The 928-nt window shown below is 40.2% G+C and overlaps 1 protein-coding gene across 1 annotated transcript in view; it reads right to left on the bottom strand.

Annotated features, from left to right (window-relative positions):
* The window catches only part of ivd (isovaleryl-CoA dehydrogenase), a 17,648-nt gene that overhangs the window by 9,673 nt on the left and 7,047 nt on the right, over nt 1–928 (bottom strand). Inside the window, exons 2-3 of the mRNA XM_015379201.1 lie at nt 516–605; nt 283–334 (exon numbers count right to left, since the gene is read on the bottom strand). Coding sequence (XP_015234687.1) covers nt 283–334; nt 516–605 — 142 coding nt within the window. The remainder of the gene's footprint in view (nt 1–282; nt 335–515; nt 606–928) is intronic.

Raw genomic sequence — 928 nt, 5'->3', positions numbered from 1 at the left:
GTGTGCTTGTGCTTTAAGAGGGTTGCAAGTACCCGGTTCGATCCCCACAGCCGGCACTCTGGGTCCCTGAGGAGGACCTTTGACCCCACACTGCTACCCGGGCGCTGCGCAGAGGCAGCCCACTGCTCCCCATGGGGATGGGTTTAATGCAGAGGTACATTTCTCCAGTGTGAGATCGATAAAGTTCAATTATTAATATATCATTATTATTATTATTAAATATTACGTTTCAAGTAAGAAAATCTGATTGCAAAAAACATTTTCTTCATGTCCCAGTTATACCTGGAGCAGTGATCCCAAGCAGTCCCATCTCACCCATCGCTTTCCAGTAATCCTAGTAAAAAAAAAAAACATCTTTCATCAACAAGAACAGAAATTCCGCTCGTGCTTCAGGGTAAATTTACACCGGGTGCATCCTCTGTGGACATAGCAGGGCTTTAGCAAGAACCAAATTTCATTAAATACCATTGACTGCATTATACATCATCGTTTTCAGTGTGTAACAAACGACTCACCCGCATTCCTGGGAACTCATTGTTCTTGTCGATCTCATTGGCATAAGGTGCAAGCTTCTCTTCACAGAACTTACGAACTGTCTGCCTTAGCTGCGAAGGAAACATAACCGGATGAGAGCTGGACAGCCTAAAGAATCACAATCAGCCATAAATAATCTGTGACAAAATTACCAAGCATTCAAGATCCACTTCTAAATAAAATAGTTGGCTTTTAGAGCACATTGGCATCTCAACAGTTTATCTATGTTAGATCATTTATCAGAAGAATTGACAATAACTTGGTTAAAAAAGAAAAATGTTAATAGATTAAAATCAACAGGCAAAAGCTTTATGATAAGAAATCAGGCACATTTTAGCTTTTTGATCAGGGATAACAAGACTGATTAAAATGGTTTGTTGGGAAATGTACCTTC

The sequence above is a fragment of the Cyprinodon variegatus genome, unplaced genomic scaffold (assembly GCF_000732505.1).
Source record: "Cyprinodon variegatus isolate N-32 unplaced genomic scaffold, C_variegatus-1.0 Scaffold187, whole genome shotgun sequence".
NCBI lineage: Eukaryota > Metazoa > Chordata > Actinopteri > Cyprinodontiformes > Cyprinodontidae > Cyprinodon > Cyprinodon variegatus.
Note: the sequence above shows the minus strand (reverse complement) of the source record. Positions and strands in the feature narration are given on the sequence as shown.